This window comes from Carettochelys insculpta, chromosome 18 (genome assembly GCF_033958435.1).
Source record: "Carettochelys insculpta isolate YL-2023 chromosome 18, ASM3395843v1, whole genome shotgun sequence".
NCBI classification, from domain to species: domain Eukaryota; kingdom Metazoa; phylum Chordata; order Testudines; family Carettochelyidae; genus Carettochelys; species Carettochelys insculpta.
The window spans coordinates 27,256,039-27,276,143 of record NC_134154.1 but is presented as its reverse complement, the minus strand read 5'-3'; the positions used below and the strand labels follow the sequence as shown (position 1 = coordinate 27,276,143).

Here is a 20,105-nt window from a genome sequence, read left to right as displayed (position 1 = left end):
ATGTCTACATGCAGTACATGATGACTTCTTAAGAAGGGTAAGTCAGTCACTGGGTTTGTCAGACAATTGCGCAGTGTGTAACGTCACGCAAGCGATACCCCATTTAACGAATCCTGCCACAATGAAATACTGATTGCATCAGTATGAGTACATTTAAACGGTGGACGCTGCCGTATCCTGTTAAAAGCCTGGCTAAGGACACACACCCGTCACTCACCCCACATGCTTTATGCAAATTGGCTGATGACTATGCATAACTCAGAGGAGTGGGAAAAAAATACCTCATTTAACATATCAATGTTAATATTGCAATCTGCTGACTGTGTATATCCTATTTTTGTGCATGTGTCATTCCTGTGTGTGAAAGAAAGATGAAGTGCGCATCTGGGTTTAACGCTAAATGTGCTACAGAGGGCCTTTATTGAAGCTCTGGAAACTGAAGGGCTTGGTGATCAAATCAATAACCTGTGACTAGTCTTGTTTGTCCTGTGGGCCCAAACTGTGGCTGCCAAGGCCATGTCGCAACCCATTTCGGTTCCTGTACTTTTCCACTTGCATTGAGGAAAAACTTGAACTGAACACAAGGAATTCCCATCTTGGCCAAAAGGGGGACAAGAGGAAGGAGGCAGGGGTCTGGGTGGGGGATGAAAACTGGACTTTTGTTTTTCGCTTACAATAGTACACAATCCCGCACTCTGTAAAACCTTTATTACTGTGCTATGGGTGGAGGCACAGGGTTGGCGGGAGAGCCAGGGTAGCAGGCGCAGGCAGGGCCCGCTGGAGTTGGTGGTGGTCCACATTGATAAACAAAGCACTCCCCTACAGAAATCCCAGCACACAGGGCTGATTCGCCCTCCCAGCAGCAGGCTGAGCCCGGAGGGCGGCATGGCAGAGCCGAGCAGGCTGCTGGGCTGCTCTGGCACCCAGTGCCCATATGAGGGTGGTGGTGGGGGGAGCTGAGCCCTGCTCTTCTTGCTGTCCAGGCCCCATGATCCCCCAGGTCCCTCCTGTCCATAGGATGGTGGGAGCAGCCGCTGCAAGGCCCGGGGGTGGCTGCCCTGATTCAGGCCATGCCGGAAGGGCTCTGCCCCGGGTCCAGCACCCCTGGGCGAGAACCAGGGCCTTAGGGTGCGTCTGGCCCCAGGTCCCCCCCCCCGGCTGAAGGACCCCCCCCCCCAGTCCCCTGCGTCCACACAGCCCAGTGAAGGGCCTACCTCACCCCCGGCTCAGCAGGACTCGGGCTGCCGGGGGTCCCCCGGGCACCGGGGGTGCGGCCGGGAGGGGGTGGGGCTCCATGCGGGGGGAGGTTCCCCAGGCGTATGGACACGCCCCTCGCCGCTCCGCAACCCCCACGGGCGGGGCGGGATGGGGGGCAGGAGCAGGGGCCGCGCCCCCAGCTGGCTGGAGGCGGGGGCGAGGGCCGGGCTAGCCCTTTAAGAGCGGCCGGAGCGCTCGCGGTCGCTCCGCCGGGCCAGCCCGCGGAGGAGGAGCCAGCCCCGGCCGGGAACAAAGGAGCGGGGCACAGCCGAAGTAAGGCCGGGCTGGGGGATCGGGGCCGCCAGCGCGGTGGGAGGCTGCGGGGGCCGGGCCGGGCGCGAGGCCACGGGGATGGGCCGCCTGCGCCAAGCGGCCCCCGGGGCTGGGCTGGGCTGGGCTGGGCTCTCCGAGGCGGGCTGGAGCCTCTTCCCCGGCGGGTCCCTCCCCTCTCCCCGGCTGGCTGGGCTGACCCCACCCCGCCGGCCCACTCGCCCGCCTGCCTCCCGCCCCGGGGAGGGCGAGGTGCGGGGGCCTGTCTGCCTTGCCCCGGGGAGCGGGACGCAGCCTCCAGGAGTGCTCGGAGGCGGTCCTGGGGCAGGACCCCCCCGCCCGCTGGGGGACCTGCGTTGGGTGCTGCCCCAGCCCTTCTCAACACCCCGGAACCAGCTGCTCGGCCGTCGGGTTACAGCTCCCGGCTATTTCCCTGTCGCCCTACGCGAGCTGGCCCCTTGCCAGCAGCCGAGAAGCCCGCACGGACGTCCTGGCGCGTTCAGCGGCCAGCAAGGGCCCCTCCACGTGCCAGGTCAATGGAGGCTGTGAAGCCGACTGCAGTCCCTGGGACTTCCTCCATGGCCCTCGCCAGGTCCAGCCCACGTGGGACTGTAAACATCGGCCCTTGTGCTGGGGGTGGGGAGGTGTCTCTGGGTCAACCCCTCCTCCCATTCACTCTTCTCTGTTGTTAGAGGAGGCGGGAGTGACATGACTCACACGTACCCAAGCGGTTTAGGGCGGGCATAGGTTTAAATGAGGCCTAGAGTTTGGCAGAAATGGTCTTTGAGGGAGAAGGGGTGTCCCGTGGTCAAAGGACAGAGAAAGGACATCTGGACTCTTGTCTGGGTTCAGAAACTGACTCATTGTATTTCCTTGAGACTCGTCGCCAAACCCATTGGTGTCAGGTTTGGGTTCCCCCTTGGCCCCAATGAAGTGTAGCTGCGGTTGCTTTGCGCCTCTGCGAAATCAGCCGCCAGCTGCTCCCACTCAGGGACCCAGAATTCCCAAGGTTCATGGATGCTTTTCTGAAAACGTGGCGTGCTGGGTTTCCCGGCTGTCAGCCGGGGCTAGTAGATGTCAGCCCCCCAGATCAGTGAATGCTTGCAAAGTCCTTGGAGTCCTTTGTGCTGGAGGTGCTCACAATATTATTGAGGAAGCAGAAGTTAAGAGCAGTGTTCTATTTATAGACCCATTGCCTTGTGGCTGTTGTGGTGCTGAGCAGAAAAAATTGAATGGGGGGGGCAGGAGGGGGAGAGATTCTACCCTGCAAAAGTGAGAGGGCAGTGGAAGACCTATGGGAGCAGATAGACCTTTTAGAAGTCAGAGGGCAAACCAACATGTGAAGGGCCACTGCTCCTGTTACCTCCCAGCCGGTGACACGCCGGCCGCTGAGAACAATGACAGCGGCATGACAGAGTGAAAACACTTGTCGTCCGTAACGAACACAGACTCAGACCAGAAAGGAAGCAACGCAGAAAGGGTTGTTAAACCTCCTTTAGAAGCTCCTGCTGCTCTAGGCTGGGCTGAGCGATTCTCCCGGCCTTCCCCATGGAGGGAACATGTGTCCCAACCTGCTGGGTTAGAGATGCTTCCTTGCTTGGGAGAGGACGTAGGCACCGGTGACAGTCACTTTCTGTTCAAAGGGGCAGAAGCTGGGGGGACCTGTGAGGTGAGACGTTGCAGATGTTTCAGAGGCTAGTGGCAGGTCTCTGCCCCGCACCCGACAGCTAAAACCCAAGACTGAGCTGACGGTCGGCTTCTCGACTGGCCCCTAGAAGGATGGCAGGACACTGTGGGGATTGGAGTTCCGTTTCAGCCATCCAGCGGGTGGAATTGTGGGGGTGGGCACTGAGGCTGGGGAAGCTGTGACAGCTCTGGTTTCAGTGAATTATACATCATGTATGAAAGCTTGGAAATGCTCCCATGGAAATCAATGAAACCACCTCCATGGGCAGAGTGAGGCCTCCTGAATCCCAAGGCTGCTACTAGCAAGGCTCTGCATCTCTACATCTCCCAGCAGACTAGGGCCCACCATTCCGCTTTGCCAGATGGGAGCACTGGGAGGGCAGTACAGGGACTGCCCTGGAGCTGCACGGTCAGTTAGTGGTAGATGCTCTTCTCCCTCCTTGTCCCCGAGGAGCAGCAAGGACCGCTAACCAGAGCGAGCGGTGGCAACGTCTGCAGCAGCTGAGGAGTTGCTCAGGCTCCTGGGAGCCTGCCAGGCTGGGTTGTTGGATACGCTGCGACTACATAACTACTGCCAGCTTGCAAAACAGCAGCATCTCGGATGCGCTGATTAGCTCCAGTAGGACTTGGATGGGAGCAGCAGACTGGCTGACTGGGGTAACCAATACCCCCAGCGTACGCAGTCCCCCTGTATGTTCCTGGTCTCCACTGCTGGGGGCAGCACTTGACTGGCGCTAGGAACCCAATTGGCAGTGCCAGGCCAGCTGGGTGCTGCATAGTTCAAGGTAATTAATACCGGGTAAGTGTGATTTAGGAATTGCTCTTCGACCATGCATGATGAATTGCATTAGATAGGGCCTGTGACTAAGGGGAAAGTTGTCAGCTTTGGAAAGAAGTGGCACTCCCCTTGGAAGAGTTTTACACAGGGGTTCCCTGAAAGGCCCTGAGAACCATAAGGACCGGGCAAGTGAACAAAACGAAACCAGCCCACTGGGTCCTCATGGAAATGCAAAGAGCCAGGAGCAGAACGCGGGCCCAGTGACCTGCATAGCAAACCGGGGCCAAAGAAAGCAGAAGCCAGTTGCACTGAGCAGGGCCACCCCCGGAGCAAAGAAACCGGCTTTGCTGTCTGCGGAGACAGTGCTCCCAGCCGCAGGTCACTCGTCCAGAGACATTCTTCCCTCTGGGCTCCCCTTCCCAACAGCCAAAATGTACCCCCTCCCATGGACCTCTGGGCCAAGGGCGAGGAAGCTGAGCTGAGGTCAACTCCTTGTTTACAAAGGACCACCCAGGGGTTGACGGGGCTGGGAGAAGTGTGTGTTTGCAGCAGGATTAGGTTGGCCAGATGTTGTCTGGGGTCCCTGAGTGCCACCGTGTTGGACAACAGGAAAGCTGCTTCATTCCTTCTTTTCCCCCCATCTGCTCCTGCCCCCTCTTGGTTCTGCCCTGGTCTGCCCTCTGTTTGCCCTTCTTTCCAGTCCCTTCTGCCTTCCCCTTCAAATGCCAACCCATCTCAATAGCTGCTTGGTGCTCAAGTTTCCTCCACCTCTGTGCTCCGCCCCAGGGCGGCCCGCTTTGAGCCTGGCTCTCCTGACAGCGCCGAGCTCCCAGAGCTCCAGTGGAAGCCCCTGGGAAGAGCAGGCTCTGCATTACGCTGGGGTACGGTTTCATGGCACCCTGTTGCTGGAGCAATATCTGCCCTTCTCCTTCCCACCGGCTTGATGACATGATCGGGGCAGAGCTCTGGGGTGGTGCGGGCGCATGGCCTCCAGGGCTCTTCCACGGCTGGCTCCCCTGCTGAGCGGCACTGAAGACAGTTACGGAGCCTGGGAGTAATTCCAGAGCATCTCAGCGCACCAGTACTGATTAGCTGTAGGTCCTCCTCCAAAGCCAGCTCCAGTCGCAGGTAGCCCCACTGACTCCTCCTTCACTCCAGGGCCCAGGTCAGAACCCCTCTCCCCCAGGTGGCCCTCTGCAACTACACAGCATGGACAACAAGCCCTTCAGGAGCTGTTAGCCAAGCTGGTTGGGGCCGCAGCCCCATGCCCCAGATGTCCCTAACCGCTGGCAGCCAGAAGTTGGGACTGTCCTGTCCACTCTCTTGGAAGTGTCTGGCACTGGCCACCATTGAAAGACAGGACACCTGGCCTGACCCAGCAGTGGCTGTTCCTGTTCTTAATAGTCCTCCCCTCCCATGGGTCTTCTGTACGCAAGTCAGTGCTGCCAAGTTTCTGGCGTCCCCCTCTCTGGGCTCTGAATCCCTCCTCCCTGGGAAAAGGGGGCAGCCAGTGAGGGAGAACCAGGACAAAGGGGTAGGGGCTCTGTGTATAGTATCCCCCTGCCCCGCATATCTCTTTGTTAGGGGGTTCTCACTCGTTGCTACAGGCTGTCACTTTCCAGTGAGGGCCCTGGGGGTATGTCTACCGTACAATGTTATTCTGGAATAACTTATTCTGGAATACCATGTCCACACAACAGGGAAGCCCCAAAATATGCAAAACTTATTCCAAAATAGTGTGTCCACACACAAAAGAGCCTATTTTGGATTGGCACCTAGAAGCACTCAGCTGCACTAGGCTACATCTACACCGCAGTGTTTTTTTAGAATAAGCTGTTCCAGAATATCTTATTTCAAAATACAGTCCTGGTTCTGAAATACCTGTTTCAGAATCGGGGCTATTCCTCGTAGAATGAAGTTTACGGAATTTGAAATAAGCCGTAATAATAATAATAATTTCGAAATAGCGGTTTGGCTGCGTAGACGTTCGCAAAGTGATTTCAGGAGAGTGGCCGTTATTCCAAAATAACTTGGCTGTGTAGACACACCCTGGGAGTCATTCTGAGCTAGGGCCTCACGGAGACAGTAGAGTCATGCTGGCTGCCTGGTCTTTGGTCGGAGCTCGGCGATCATGGCAGATCCTGGCCTCCAGTTCCATACAAATCTCTCTCCCTGTCTAGGCCATGAAGCTGAACGAGCGGAGCCTGGCCTTCTACGCCACCTGTGACTCCCCCACCGACAATGCCGGCTTCCTCTTCAAGAAGGGTGAGAGGAACACGGCCTACCACCGCCGCTGGTTCGTGCTGAAGGGCAACATGCTCTTCTACTTCGAGGAGCGGGAGAGCCGGGAGCCGGTGGGCGTGATAGTCTTGGAGGGCTGCACGGTGGAGCTCTGCGAGGCCGCCGAGGAGTTCGCCTTCGCCATCAAGTTCGACTGCGCCAAGTCACGCACGTACATCCTGGTGGCCGAGAGCCAGGCTGCCATGGAGGCCTGGGTGAAGTCCCTGTCGCGCGCCAGCTTTGACTACATGCGCCTGGTGGTGAAGGAGCTGGAGAAGCAGTTGGAGGAAATGCAGTGGGGCCCGGCTGGGAGCCGCAGTGTCCAAAGGAGGTCCCCGATTTACCGGAAAATCAGACCAGCTCTCAGCTCGGACCCCACATCTGCTCCGGAAAGACTCCTGGCACCGCCGTGCGCCCCCCTGAAAGAGAACGGCTGTGCGGTGTGGAATAATACTCAAGGCAGGGATACCCCGTCAGCGGGGGACAGCCCTGGGGGCCTTGCTGACTTGGGGAGCATGCGGACATCCATGGGCAGCAGCCACGAGGGAAGCCTGAAGCCACCCCCTTTGCCGCCTCGCAGACGCTCCTCATCGGGCAGTACCTGTGGCACTGGGGCCCTGGGGGCGGAGAGCCCGGTGTGCCCAGGCACAGTGTGTTTCTCCAAGCTCCACGGCTGGTACGGCAGAGAGATCACCGAGCTGAGGCGAGAATGGCTGGACAGCCAGAGGAGCCACAAACTGTGACCAAGGCACCAGGGAAGAGGGTGGGAGTTGGGGAAGGCTCCTCTGGAAACACTAAGCCATCTCTGAAACCAGCTTGGCTGCGGTGACGCCTGAAACCCAGTCACATGCTGCTGATCTGTCAGTGGGATGGGGAACTCTGCCTGTCTGGGATCATGTGCCCAGCTGCGGCTGCGACCCGGTGGGTTGCTGAGTCTTGTCTTTCCGTCAGTGGGAGCGCAGACAGTTGGTTTTTTAACTCTGCCTCTGGATGTAGGTCCCTCCTCCTCCATCCAAGTTCTTTGCCTGATCCTAGGGTGACTGGACGGGAAGTGCGAGAAATAGGGATGGAGGGTGGGGAGTAATAGGCACATAAGTAAGAAAAAGCCCTGAATATCAGGGCTGGTCCTATAAAGTCAGGACACTGGGTCACCTGGCCTGTCCTGGGCTTCACGGCACCTTGGAGAACATGAATTCTTCTGAGCCAATGGGGTTTTGCGTCCAAATGTCAACACAGTAATTGACTTTCCCAGGGCCCAGGCGCTTGCTGGTCCAGCACCAGCGCTCCAAAGGGACACGCTTAGGGGTTCTGACAGTGACTCCTCTAGAGCCACCTTCCTCAAATTATCCAGCTGTCTGACGTCCCGTGAGCTGCCGGAGTCAGCAGCGCAGTGCCGGAGCCACTGGGGTCGGTGCTTCCAGAGGGGTTTCTCCCTCGGTTTGGGAGCTAGCAGCTGCTGAAATCAGATTAGGGAGAAGCATGACACTAAAAATCAGTTGTTTTGATCACTCTCTGGGGCCTTGGGAACTCCTGCCCCTTTCCATGATGCGGCTGGGAACCTGTTTTACGTCCGTTCTGCCCAGCCCTCCTCGGCTTGTATGAAACAGGACCGTTAAAAATATCCGCCTGCGTTCACTCCTTTGGCCAATTGTTGCTGTTTTGGCACTGATCCAGGCTGGATTGGCTATGAGCACAGTTTGGTTTCTGGTTTGTGCCTAGTTCAAGTCCAGCTGTGGCAATTGCCTGCCTAGGATAGACTTACCTGCAATCGATTTACCTGGGCGTCTTCACAGAGGGAGGTTGATGGGAGAAACCGCTCCCCTACTCCTCCCGATATCGAGGAGCACAGGGGTCAACTGCTGACGCCGGAGAGAGACATGCGAAATCAAACTGCCAGGTGCATGAAATCAAACTCTGGAAGACTGACCCTGCCCAGGCTGATCTTCTGCATAGTCTAGCCATACCCTTGAGGATCTGGGAAAGGTCACCGTTATGATAGAACCACTGCAGGCCTGGGAAGATTTCCAAAGGTGTCTGCACCTCCATTCCAGATTTCTCCTGTCATCTTCTCTTACCCCTCTCAATCACTGGGAGCCCCAGAGAGCACCAGCCCCGTCATAACGGTTCACTTTAGCACGTCCGTGTGCTGTGTGGACAGCTGCAAAAATGGATGGTTGGGTACGTTGGCTCCAGCAGTTCTCATGGCTAGACTGGCGTATTTAAAATCTATTTTTACTGCCTAGTGGAAACCTGACCTCTGAGAGCCTGTGTTTGGGGCTCCCTAGAACGCACAAGTCTGGGGGCACCTGGGCCCCAATCTGCCACATGCTTACGCACGAGTAACTATGTGTAAATAGGGTGAGCTGGTTCCCCATGCTCGGTGTTACTCCACGTCTGGTCCCATTGAAGTTAATGGGAATTTGCCCATGGGCAGCAGTGGAAGCACATGTAGACCACTGCTGTCCATCCTAGACCTGGATTTAAACAGGACTGAGACTCCCTCTTTATACCCTCCTCTGAAATTCCCTCACTCGTGCATGTGACGAAGCGGGTCTTTGCCCATGAAATCTTATGCTCCAAATTATCTGTTAGTCTACAAGGTGCCACAGGACTTCTTGTTGTCTGGGAAGTAAGTTATCCTGTGTCATAAGTGGCTACAGCATTGCGGCTTCAGTTCCAAGCGCAACCACATTGCTTGGGCAGCCTGTGTTTCGCCTTGTTTCTTAACTGACTGTGTCCAGCTGACTTCCTTATCAACAGTGGGCTCTGCTTGAGGCTTAGGCTGCCTAGGCTCTAACAGAAATAGTAATCAGTATTAAGAATAAGTGTCTGGTTGCTACAACCCCTTCAGACACCGGGAACACTGCAGGGTAGGGAGAGGGAAGCACAATGTACGTCATAGCTTTTTCCAAGCTAGTTTCAAGCCATCTTCTGTAATTTACAGAAGAAATGCAGAGCAGCAGCTCTGTGATTGAGGGCACACGCTCATGGAGATAAATTTAGCTCACAAAGAACTGAAAGGCTTCTGATATATATATTTTTTTAAGTGTTTCTTTTAGTGCTGAAGTATTTGGGGTTTGTACCTGTAACGTTGGCTCTGTCTTGTCAGTTACATTATGCGAAGACGTCCCCACGGAAGGGAGGCACGTATTATTGCAGCTCCTGGCTTGTTGTAACATTCCCAAGAACTGGACAACGCTTTCAGTCTCTGAAGACAGACTGAATAGAAAATGACCTCCTTGAGCTTAAGTTTCGAGGCTACTTCTGCGACTCTCGTTTTGGGTTGCTTGTACGTACCATACAAAATGCTGCAAACTCACTGTGGGATCAGTGCCTGGGTGTGTGTTAATTTATTTTTAATATTGAAAAGTTGTTTTATAAGCTCTTTATTTAAAAAAAAAAAATGGTGTGAGTGCATTTGAATCTGACCTCCCGTGGAAGAAATACCAGCGTTTGGGTGCTTGGCTTATTGATGGCACGTGTCAGTTCCGTACTTAACCCCATTTCTCCTTGGTACAGAATGGATCCCAGCAAGGCATTCATAGGCTATACCAGCAAGCAACACTGGCTGCCATCCGCTTGTGATGTGCCCATTTTTGCCTACTGTTAGGTCGGCAAGTGCAATGGAAAATACCTCATTCACGGAGAGGAAATCCCGTGCTGACCTTGGAATAGGTCAGAAAAATCAACCCCGATTGTGTCCGTCTCTGTGATGCTGACTGCTGGAGTAACCGGGACACATTGCAACTGTTTTGTGGGATGGTCTCAGCTTCCAGGGAGGTTAAAAATAGACAATAGCAGTCAGACTCTTGCACTAGATCCATGAGGTTTCTTAGGACTTGACAGTTGCCTCAGGACAGAAAATCATCATTAACTTTACACAACAGGAGTGAAATTCTTCAACAGTTAACTGAAGCAACCTAGTAATGACAGAAGAGCTTCCTTAGATCAGTGTTCCTCAACCAGGGGTACATGTACCCTCAGGGGTACACCGAGGTCTTCCAGGGGGTACATCAACTCATTTAGACATTTGACTAGTTTTACAACAGGCTACCTAAAAACACTAGTAAAGTCAGTACACTAAAAGTCCATTCAGACAGGGACTTGTTTCTACTGCTATATATGCATTATGCTGAAATGTAAGTCCAATATTTCTGCTCCAATTCATTTATTTGATAATAAGATGGTAGGAAGTCACCAAGTTTTCAGTAGTTGTCTTCTGTGATTTTTTGCATGTTTTTGTAAGAAGTTTTTAAGTGAGGTATAACTTGGTGGTATGGAATACAAATCTGACTCCTGCAAGGAGTACAGTAATCTGGAAAGGCTGAATAGCACTTGTTTCAAGACCTCAGATTATCTTGGTACCGTGTTTCTCAACCAGTGGTACAGTACCCTTGGGGTATATGCGAGAAGTCTGGGGGGTACTTAGAATTTTTAAAAGGGGTACTGAATACAGAAGGTTGAGAGACACTGACATAGATCACTGCAATCTGCCATGGGTGGCAGCGTGTGTACGCTGCCTGCTGATCAGGAGTCATTAATGCAAGAGGGCAACTCCATCTCAGCTGTAGCTCTAGAGAAGTTAGTGGCATTATGCCCAGGAGGAAATGGGCACATTGTGGTATAAAAGATGAGCTCACCTTCAGGCTAGGACAGGCTTTTAAGGAGGAAATGGTCTTTTCAGCATTATAGCCCATAGGGGGAGAGATGGAATATAACTCGTATGAGCCTTGACTGTCTTGGAGTAAGGACCGATGGCAGGGAATGAAAACTCTGTGATTTGCACCACACTAGGCATGGGATAAATACCTGGCTGGGCAGAAACAGCTGAGTGCTCCAGGGTTTTGAAACCTCCGAACCCACTGAAGCTGTCAACAAGCCATTATCAGTTGCCTATAAGGGGAAGACAGAGAATGGATCCCATCAGGAAGGTGCTTTTTTTGGGATGTGTGTAACTCTCTTCCTTGTGTTTTATAAACACTAAGCCAATTCAGCAGCGTTTTACCAGATTAGCTCCTCTCTACTTTCCAGTTGGATTTTGTTGAGTGTGTATGTAAGTCGGGTCTCTTCAGTCTGAGATTCCTCCTTCTTGATTTTGATTTACAGATGGCCTTATTTATGTTCCTGTCAGACTGTCAAGGACTGTTTCCATGCCAAAGGGACGTCTGTTTGCTAACTTGAAGTGTAATGTTGTTGTGAAGAAATGTCATTAAAGTTTGGCTGGCATTAATTTTCTTTCAGAAGGGAGATGGGTGTGTCTTCTCTCAGAACATCTTGGATTCCTTACTAAAAGAAAAGTTAGTTAAGACGTGGTGCTTGGATGAGTTTGTTGAATGCTTTTCAAGTTTGTGTGTGACTTGTCAGTCTAAACCTCCTGTGTGTTTTAATTCCAGATCCTGGGTCCTGCCAGAGTTAATAGGCTTTAGCTGTACTTGGCTATGTCTACGCAGCAGCCCTATTCCAAAATAAGATGTTCCAGAATAGTTACTTCGAAATAGGGCAGCTACACACACACATGTATTTCGAAATAGCACTTAGCAATTTCAGATTACATCACCTGCACGCCTAGCACTTAGTTGTATGCAAATAACCACTATCCCCTCTCTTAACAGCACCTGTTTCTAAATAGGCGCTATTCCTCGTGAAATGAGGTTTGCCAAGTTTGAAATAACGCGGCCACTCTTTTGAATTTATTTCAACAGTGTCATCTAGGCTGTGCACACTCTGTTATTTCACAATAACTTGGCTGGGTAGCCGTAGCCCTGAGGTCTGCTCCATACCAATGTTACGCAGCAGGTCCGGAGCAACCCAGTCGGGCAGAACAGGACAGGACAAGAGTCTAGGTAACAGAATTGCTGCTGTTGTTCAAATGGCAAGGGCACAGCTTTAAATACTAAGGCTCAAACCTACTGCCCACGTGGGAGCTAGTCTGCTTACATAAATGCTGTCACACAGCCAAGCTGGACTAGGGCCAAGGTCCATTTATCGTGCTGTGCTTATGGGAAGTAAACTCAAGGAGATGTTACGGGAGCAGGGAGCTTTTATAGCTCGTCGAGTGATTAAGGAATCCTCACAGAGGGCCCAGATGAAATCGCCTTCTTACAGTCTGTGCAAGGCATTGAGATCCAAATGCTACAGAAGTGCAGGACCCCAAGGGCTCAGGTTTTTTTCACTTGCTAATTGCTGTTTTAGTACCAGGAACAACACAAAGATAAACTGTCTCCCGCCCTGGCTTTATAAGCTGCCCTATTCTCTCACAGAAGTCCTCGGGGGTCTATGGCAAAGGATAATTTTTTTTAAACTAAACCTAAGCCAATGGAAAAGGGCTAGCTGGAGCCCAGCAATCGTGCACGATGTCAATGCCCGGGTAAAAGCCACACTCGGAATCCCAAAACCCGGGGGTGGGGGGTGTGTTTCGGAAAGTGTGTTGGGAGTGAAAAGCCATACACCCATATTATAAATAACGCCTCAAAATGGAGGATGGTCACGTGTTTAAACTGAAGCCCTTATCTTAAAATGGATCCCAAAATGGAAGGTCAAAACTTGCTGAGTCATCCTGATACAGCAGGTTTTTTCCCACCTTTTCTAAATCACCTCAGGAGCTTCCTACAGGGTCTCCTGGCAGGGGCTTGATGATGGCAGTTTTCCCACCACAAAGACAGTATAAGGACAGCATCTAGCCTTTAGCAAGGGCTGCCCATCTGAGTGGCGCAGGCTTCTACCAGCATCAAGACCTAACGCCGCAGGACTCACGGCAAGGGCCATCGCTCGTTGTCACCGGAGACATCGGCACTACAGACACCAGAGACCAACATACCATCTACTCTACTCACCATCAAGGGATTGCCCCCGAGTTCTTCCCAAAGGACTTACAATTAGTCCAACGGTGGGAGGTCCTGGGCAACCATCAGGAACCTTGAAGAAGGGTGAATATAAACTTATGTGCATAGTAATTTGGGAACTGATTGCTATGATCAAGAGTGTTTAGGTTATTATTTAGCTTTCTTTCGCTCTCTAGTCATTGTACACCCTTACTTCTTAATAAAGGGTTTTCTGTTTGGTTTACACAATCCTTGCTTTTCTCGTTATTGGTTAACGTAATTGGTCAACCAGATGATAGATGCTGGCAGGCAGTGACACGAACTAGAGGGACTATCTTGTTGGGGTCCCCAGCACAGCCTTATCCAGCCTAACAAGTACAAGAGGTGGAAGAATTGCTGGAGCTTTTGCGTGGAACATTTGCGCCACTTCTGCCAACGAGTGCCAGCCTGGCCAAAGCCATGCGTCATCCCGGCGAAGGCGGGCTGTCTGCAGACACGCTGCTGAGCTGGTTCTTTGGTCGGCCAAGCCACCGCTCAAATATTTTCATGCGGCTCTTTCTTCATTGGGGCCTGTGCAAGCACTAGCCCTGAGGAAGTACACCCTCTCACGTTAGTAAAGCTGTGTTGTGAAGTCTTTGTCCTCTGGGGCAAAAAACCTGAGCAGTGCTGCCTCCACTAGCTGTTCACCTGAGCCCGTGAGGCTGAACAAGAGCCCCCTTAGCAGAGCCTATGCCAGAAACCCAGTGCATTACTGATGCCTGCAAAGGGTGGTGAGATCCTGCTCCCACTGAGGGGACAGGTAAGCTGCTATTTAGCAGTACTGACTGAGCACCTACTTGTGCGAACACTCGGCAGTTGTATGCAGAGGTGGAAGAAGTATCCCCAAAGTCACGTAAGTACAAAAGCTGTATTTCAACTCAAGTACAAGTCACTGGTGCCCCCCCCCCGCCCCAGAAAACTACTTGAGTAAAAGGACACACATGGAAACACAGACGCGTGTCACATCTTGATTATACTCAAGTATCCAGAAGTGAAAGCAGCTGCACTTTTACTCAAGTAACTTTGGGGGTACTTGCCCCACTTCTGCCTGTATGTCTCACAAAAGCCCCTTTCACTGTACACAAGTGCTGAGGGCTTTGCTATGGGGCTGGAGCACAAGTGTTACAATAGCAATCAGACCGTGCAATCAATTCCCATCCCCAGCTGGGGAGCAGGGGCTGCGCCAGACCATAAACCAGGCCTGGCAGGTGTGAGTGAGGTGGCTTAGCTGAAGAACTGGGAGGGGCTCCGATAACTGCTGAAAGGCTGTTACGGGTGTGGGGAGAACAGACGGCAAAGAGGGGCCACTGGCCTCCAGGGATGGGGGCGCCTATCCCATGTGAAGGCTCCTCAGCAACGGAGGTTGCTGCAGTCTCCTGATGAGGGGGAGCAGAGGCTGGGGGGCGGGGGCAACCTCCTTGCAGCAGGCAGGAGTTTCTGGTAGCAGGGGCTGCTGTACCGGGGAACGGGGCAGCTGCCCCATGGTAGCGCTTCCACATAGCAGGCTACTGGGAATGAAGCTTCCACCCCTTGAAGGGCTCCCTGGCAGCAGGCGCTGTCTCCCCTAGTGTGGGATGCCAGGGAACAAGGCAGACGCCTTGTGGCAGAGGTCGCCGGCAGTAGGGGAGGGGCTGCTGCTGTGAGGCACTGGGGAGTGGGGCAGCTGCCCTATGGAGGAGCGCCCCAAGGCAGGAGATGCTGGCCCAAGGCACAGGGAACAAGGCAGCTGCCCTCTGGTGGAGCTCGCTGGCAATGAGGGCGCTGCAGCCCCAAGACACCAGGTGTGGGGGGGGGTGGGGAACAGGAGCCCTACAAAATATGGGCTAATTTGCCCATTTTCTTAAAAAAGGCAGGATGCCTGAGAGACAGCTTCAATAAGGGAGTGTCCTGGGGGGAAAAAAATGGGATGGACGATCACCCTAGTAGTCTGACACAGCCAGACGAACACTTCTCATGGGTGTCACCAAGTTTCCTGTGGTCCCATAAAGTTTGTTTCCAGCCACTAGGCCTGGCTCTCAGTGTTCTGGGCTGTTTTTTAGCTGTAATCTACCCCTGAATGTCTTCTCAGAGCCCAATAAGCAGGGGAAGTGTTGGTAATGTGCTAGGTAATACTGACCTTCCGTAGTCCAGCAAATTCTCTCATCAGTCACAGATCAGGTCCTGAGTCTGCCAGACGAGAGGGGGGTTGACTGGTATGATACATTCTGGGGCAGCTCTAACACCTGGTGGCCAGTGTCCTTGATCAGCAGCACCTGCAAAGGCCACATGCCAAGGAACACTGAATGAGTTTGGAGGGGCACACCAGAGGGGTTTAAGAGCAGAATAAATGGATACCAATAGATATCTAAGCTTGTGAATAGCTAGATGCCGCTATCCCTCAGGGGTGGGTTGGTGACTCTGCTCCAACGGGCTTGATTTCTGGACATTTCCATCAGCTCGGGCACCGAGTCTAACCTGGCTTCTGGCCCCTGGCCTCATGCTGCTGGAGACATGTGACTCCAAATCAGCCCGATCCCCCTCCCAGGAAAAGAACCGTTTTCTAAACCCTTTGCTAGAATATTCCCCAACCAGCTGCCTGCTGCACTCAGACATTGCCATGTGCAGGAACAAGTTTCACTCCAGGGGCTTGCTGTTGTCTCCAAGAATTATTCTTCTTGCACTAATATACTGGGTTAACTGGCAGGTGGAGAAAGTGCCCTGGGGCTCCCAACCTAAAGATCTGAGGCCAAACTGTTGTTTACTTGGGGACGGGTTTGCAGAAGCACCGAGTTCCTAGAGCACCCCGAGTTACTCCAGTTTTATACCTAGAGCACCTCCGAACTTCTGAAAACCTCTGCTGGTGGTGGTTTTTTTTAAACAAGTACGTCCGTGTATTGCACAAAAAAGGACAGCGGCTTTTCCAACTGGAGGTGCCAGAGCAGCTCAGATAGTCCCAACCAGAGGCCTTGTTCAGCTCCATTTGCAGGAGGAAGTTGGGCTGGAAGAAAGTTCTAGACAGAAACTTGGTGTAATGCACATCCAAAGTGTAGGGGGCCGGGCCCTGCATTGGCTGGGGAAGATGCTCTGTTGGGGGCTGGGCTTGGCCCTGTGGTGACTGGGGCGGCTCCCTTGGGGGCTGGGCTGGGTCCCGTGCTGGCTGAGGGAGGGACTGGCATGGTGCAGGGGTGGGGGGGTTCCGTCAGAGGGCTGGACCAGGCTTTGGGCTGACTGGCGAAGGGGCTGGCGTAGTGCAAGGGGGCTCAGTTGGAGGACTGGACCAGGCTCTGAGCTGGCTTGTGCAGGGGGGCACTGTTGGAGGGCTGGGCCCCGCGCTGGCCAGCGGCAGGGCTGGGGCCAGCACTGCGTGGAGGAGGAGAGGGGCATGGTAGAACCCTGCCTGGACAGACAGACTGAGGCGCAGACAGAGCTCTTACTATATAAGATTGCAACATTATTTTCTTTTTTTTACAAAGTGTTGCCAAAACTGTTCCTTGCATTTTGTTCCCCTGCATTTTTCAGCCAGCTTAATTTTATGCCTGTTTCACTGAGCTCAGAATCAGACCCCTTACGCAACACACCGCTTTACTGGGTGGGAAACAGGAGAGCTGTGTCAAATTGCCTAATATGAGGCTAATCTAAGCTCCACTGAAGGCAGCACTTGCCAGGGAATTTGATGGGTTTTGGATCAGGTCCCAGGGCAATACCTGAAACTCTTTTGTGGAAATGCATTGCAGTGTTATTAACAAACGTCAATACCGCTCTGCCCTGAAGCGAGAGCTTGATCGCAATTTCTTGCAAATCCATTTTCTTGGCATCTTGTGTGCCTCATTCTACCTGCCGTTCCCAGTTCTGCTCCACAGCCCTGTGATCAGAGGGGGCTTATGCATCATAACCTCTCTGTCTATCTCTGCTGTGTGGCTCACCAGCCCATTGTAGCATGCAGCTCTGAGAGCTGGACAGGTTGAGCGTCATATGCCTAGCTATACGGTGTGCTTCGCCGCCTGCGTGTCTTTCATCACCCACCCAGAGCCTGCACCACGCAGGCAGAGCCCACAGCAGGCAATGGCATTTAAATCACAAACTCTTTGGGCCCAGGGTCATGGTGGCTGGCGGATGTGATCACCAGCCTGGGGGAACAACTTGCGGCACTTCGGTCAGTTTATAGCTTTACGTCCAGGTCCTGTTTAATCTCTAACGCGAAAGAACGCCAACATGGTGGAACATCAAGTAATAGCCAGAGTGCTACCTAGCCTGGGGGCCCTCAGGCCTCCATCAGCTGACTTGCCCTCTCTCAGTCCAAATCACAGCCCTAGGAGACAAGACTGTGCCCGCTTCTGGGCACGCTGAGGCTGCTGGAGCCCTGGTGTGTCTCTCCTAGCGAGGACTCAGTAGCCTCAGTCACTCAAAGCCATTCAGCTGGGATGAGCCAGTCCCACTGCTTGCCAGCTGAGCTCCTCTCCGGAACAGGGCCCTGGCTCCAGACCGCTGAGATCCAGACTGAAACATTCAGACTATAGAAGCCCACAGCAACTCTCGGGGCCCATGTACTTCAGGCCTTTGGTGTGTGGGTGCTATGTTGGTTGGTGCCAGCTCAGCACATAGTACAGGAGTCGCAGTTCTCCTGTACCATTCCCGGCTTCTCCATCAATAGAGATCTAACCCAGTGGTGTCCAAGAGAAACTTACCGGATCGGCACAGCAGTGCCCCCACCAGCCAGGTGCCAGGCCTGTCCCACCCCCCACAGCCAGGCAACCCCGAGATTACACACGGGAGCTGCCGCCACACAAGAACCAGAACCCCCATCCTGTAACCTGGGCAAATTACACACTATCCCTGGCTGCCTCCCTCCACTCACAAGCACAGAGTCAGAGTGCAGAGAAGAGACTTTAAATAGAAGGTGGGAAGTAACTTGGTGTTAGTTTGGGTGAGCCCTGCAAACAGAGTTCATAAACATAAACCAGGAGTAAAAGACCTCCCCGGCAAGTAACGGGCAGTGTCCCTTTCCCCTCAGGTCCAGCAACCCAAAAGTCCCTTCCACAGGCCCAACCCTCTCTGCATCCCACTCACTGTTGCTGTCCTTGGTCGGTGCAGACCCAGAGTTCAGAGGAGCATCTGTAGAGTTCACCTCCTGCCCGGGGAGAAGGGGGCGGGTAAAGAAGCACCTTCCTCTCTGCGGCTTGGACAATGCACCTTTCTGCCAGCCGCCTTGCTGGCTGCTCGTTGGCCGCTCTGTTGGAGGAAGTCTGTTTAAATGTCAACAGTTGGCGTGGTTACCGTTCCGATTGCAGTCGCCATCCTGGACTGGCAGAAGGACAACCCGTCCTCCATCTTGCTGCCCCTTCCTCAGGCGAATGGTACCCTTTTGCGGTTTGGTGCCAAAATGGAGGGCAAGGCAGGAAACGGGAGTGTCTTGGGGCAGCAAATCTTTCTAGCAACTGGAATGTCTACAGGGGAGCATCTGGCACTCTGACAGTGCGCTGTGTCTCTGGATGCAGTGCAAACAGGACATGCCTGTGAGGCACAGCGACCCTCGCAGAGAGAACCAGCCTGGCTGATCGCTAGAGCCAGTGGAGATAACATCTGGTAAGGACCCTTTTAACTTAGCTTCACGCCCAACACCAGTTCGGTGGGGGGGTGTGTGTGTGTCTGCATTCCACACGCAGGAGGGTGACTCAAGAAGAGAAGACAAAATCCATCAGACCACGGGGAAGTCCACTTACCGGTCTGGAGATTCCTAGACTCCAGCTCCTGGTGCTCCTGTGCCCCCAGCTGTGTCGTCCCAGTTTCTACAGGACAGGGCATAGTCCCCTGTTATTTTAGAATCCCATTTTTAAGGGTTTGGGCTTTGGGGTTTATCCCCTGTGATATCTCTGTGCTAACATCCAAGCTGTTACGTTGCATGTTGCGTTATCCCCAATACAGATCTTGTTTTCCAGCTAACCTGCCCATGTCTTAACTACACTACGTAGAGATCAGAGGTGTAGAGGGGGTCGGATACTCCAGATAGGGAACAGCTACTCCTGGCCACCTGCTTGCCACCCCCGCTGGCCTCCTGTTCACCGATTTGCTGTGCCACTCTGCCAGCCACCGTGCTGGCTGCTCACTGCGCCTCTCCACCAGCTGTCCTGCTGGCCACTCACTGTACCTCCAGCCATTCACCCTGTCCCAGCTCAAAGGATTTTAACGCTTAGGGCTTTTTAGCTCTTAGCAGGCCGGTCGGCAACACATGACTGAGCACTTAACAAAGAGGGTCCTCATGGAGTCTATTTAGCTCTTTAAACAGTTTGTATTGGGGAGCAGGTCAAATCAGTCCAGGGAGGATCCTTAGGGGTTACCTGTCCCCAACTCTCTTACTTTCATGGGGCTCTGTCATTTGGGCCCCTGGTTTAGTGATTGATGCTTTCATGCTATTCACCTGTACCCTCAGATCTGGTTTGATGTTGTAGCCGCACATTTGTAAAGCAAGTCAAAACCATCCAATGCCGTGTGTCTCTATTGCCCTTTCAGTTGGAGGGTCTCAAAGCACTTAGCCAGTGCTAATTATAGCAGCATCCCAGTGAGAAGATGACTCCTGGGGAAACTAAGGCACAGAGGGGTGAGGTGACTTGCCCAATGTCACTCAAGGCACACGTAGCAAAACCTAGGTCTCTTGGCTACCAGCTAAGCATCTGATCCGCCTTGCAGGCCTTCCAATATTTACCTTGCTGAGCTTTAACAAAGTGCTTCAGTAAAACCAGCTCAGACCTATTGTCTAGCACAGTTTGGGGGGGATGCCCCCCCCCAGCTTCCAAAGGGTTAACTTGTTACATGCAGTTGTCCACAAAGGCAGAAAACCGGTTGCCATAGCAGCAGGCCGCGCATTCTTGAGAAGTTGCAGCTATTCATTAAAACGAAATCCGCCCCACCACCTCAGCAGCCACATGCGCTGAAACAGCTCCGCAGCAGATGGATTTATTAATTCATCAACGGCGACGCCCCGCCTCCCGTCACCGGAA

At 53.3% G+C, this 20,105-nt stretch overlaps 1 protein-coding gene across 1 annotated transcript; it reads left to right on the top strand.

Annotated features, from left to right (window-relative positions):
* The first annotated feature begins 6,174 nt into the window (after positions 1–6,174).
* On the top strand, positions 6,175–13,327 carry PHETA1 (PH domain containing endocytic trafficking adaptor 1). The gene is made up of 2 exons (XM_075012478.1): positions 6,175–9,609; positions 11,665–13,327. The coding sequence occupies exon 1, from the start codon at positions 6,175–6,177 to the stop codon at positions 7,012–7,014; it is 840 nt and encodes a 279-aa protein (XP_074868579.1). The 3' UTR covers positions 7,015–9,609; positions 11,665–13,327.
* Positions 13,328–20,105: the final 6,778 nt, after the last annotated feature.

Excerpts from the sequence above, each read along its gene's own strand:
- PHETA1 (XM_075012478.1), top strand. The coding sequence starts at position 6,175 with ATGAAGCTGAACGAGCGGAGCCTGGCCTTCTACGCCACCTGTGACTCC.